Source organism: Meleagris gallopavo, chromosome 23, assembly GCF_000146605.3.
Source record: "Meleagris gallopavo isolate NT-WF06-2002-E0010 breed Aviagen turkey brand Nicholas breeding stock chromosome 23, Turkey_5.1, whole genome shotgun sequence".
Classification (NCBI taxonomy): domain Eukaryota; kingdom Metazoa; phylum Chordata; class Aves; order Galliformes; family Phasianidae; genus Meleagris; species Meleagris gallopavo.
The window spans coordinates 6,485,037-6,486,427 of NC_015033.2; the positions used below are offsets into that span (position 1 = coordinate 6,485,037).

Consider the following 1,391-nt stretch of genomic DNA (forward strand, 5'->3'; position numbering starts at 1 on the left):
CCCACCCTCCCCATCTGCCCCCACACTTTTGGGACGTTTCCAGCACTTTCTCCCAGGGTTGCGACGCGCCTGGATTGACCGGCTGGGCTGGCCCAGCTGCTCCCCAAAACCTCACCGCACCCCAGGCCCCACTGTGACCCCGACTCATCCCATGCCACGCCCCACATCACTGCTGTGGGGCGGGAGCTGGGGTTCCCCAAATCCCCATTAGGGCCTTTTGGGGGCAGTTGGGATCCTGTCTGCTTGGGGTCCCTCCCCAAAGTCCCAGCATCCTCCAGCATCCCAAATCCACATCACTCCCAGATCCTACAGGGACAGCACCCACCCAAACAGCGACCACATTCCCCAAACCCCAAGGACCCCGGGCACCTCCTTCTCCCGCACCCCAAAATGTAGGGACTCCTTCCTCTTTTCCCTCCCCTCTCCCAAAAAAAAATCTCCAATCCAGAGTTTGGAAAACCAACACTGTTTAATGGCAGGGGGAGCCCAGACGCCACGGTGAGGGGTTCCCACGCCCCCAAAACACAGAACCCCCCACCAAAATGGGGTTCAGTCCTCGGGGGCCCCCTGACCCTCTGGGATGACACCAGCTGCCATCTGGTCTCGTTGCCACAGCTGCCCCACCAGGGCATCCAGCAGTGGGGCCATCCGTGCCAGACCCCCCCCGGCCGACCCCAGAACCCCCTGCCCGCAGCACCCGCAGCCCCCAGCTGTCCTCGAAGGCAGCCACGTCCGACTCCGTCACAGCAGTGTGGGGACACAGGTCGAATCTGAGGACATGAAGGGGTTATGGTGATGGCAGCACCCCAAAAAATCTGACAGAGCTGGAGGTAGGGGGAACAGGGAGGGGGATGCTGGGATTTGGGAGGGCTGAGGATTTGCGGAGAGATGAGATTTAGGGTGATGGGGATATGGAGGGTGCTGGGATGTTGGGCATTTGGGGTGCTGGGATTTGATAGGGTTGGGGCTGATGGAACTTTGGCTGCTCTGGGATGCTGAGGGTTAGGGGTGCTGGAAGGTGATGGGGTGCTGAGATGCTGGGGATGGGGGTGATGTGGATGCAGAGTGCTGCGGGATACCAAGGATTTGGAGCGCTCAGGATTTGGGGTCTCGGGGGAGAGCAGGGAAGGGCAGTGGAGGGGATTCGAGGTGCTCTGCTTCAACGGGGTGGTGGCTGCTGGGGACCCCCGGTACCTGGTGCCCACCACCACGCGCAGCGTGTCCTCGCCGGGCTGCAGCACACGTGCCATCCGCGCCGGCAGCTCCTCGAAGGACGCGCGGTCGGTGAAGGAGAAGAGCAAAAGGACGGCGTCCGCCTCCTCCCTGCAGGCCTGGAAGAGGAGAGGCGACCGTCGCCCACCTCATTGTCCCACATCCTCCCCCCCACCCCC

General features: G+C 62.7%; 1 protein-coding gene across 1 annotated transcript; it reads right to left on the minus strand.

Moving 5' to 3' along the window:
* Positions 1–456: 456 nt before the first annotated feature.
* Positions 457–1,361, minus strand: CPLANE2 (ciliogenesis and planar polarity effector 2; the record flags this gene model as incomplete). The annotated part of the gene is given in 3 exon segments (XM_019622384.1): positions 457–663; positions 665–770; positions 1,195–1,361. Coding segments are annotated over 3 exon segments (387 nt in total), but the record flags the coding sequence as incomplete, so codon positions are not given.
* Positions 1,362–1,391: the final 30 nt, after the last annotated feature.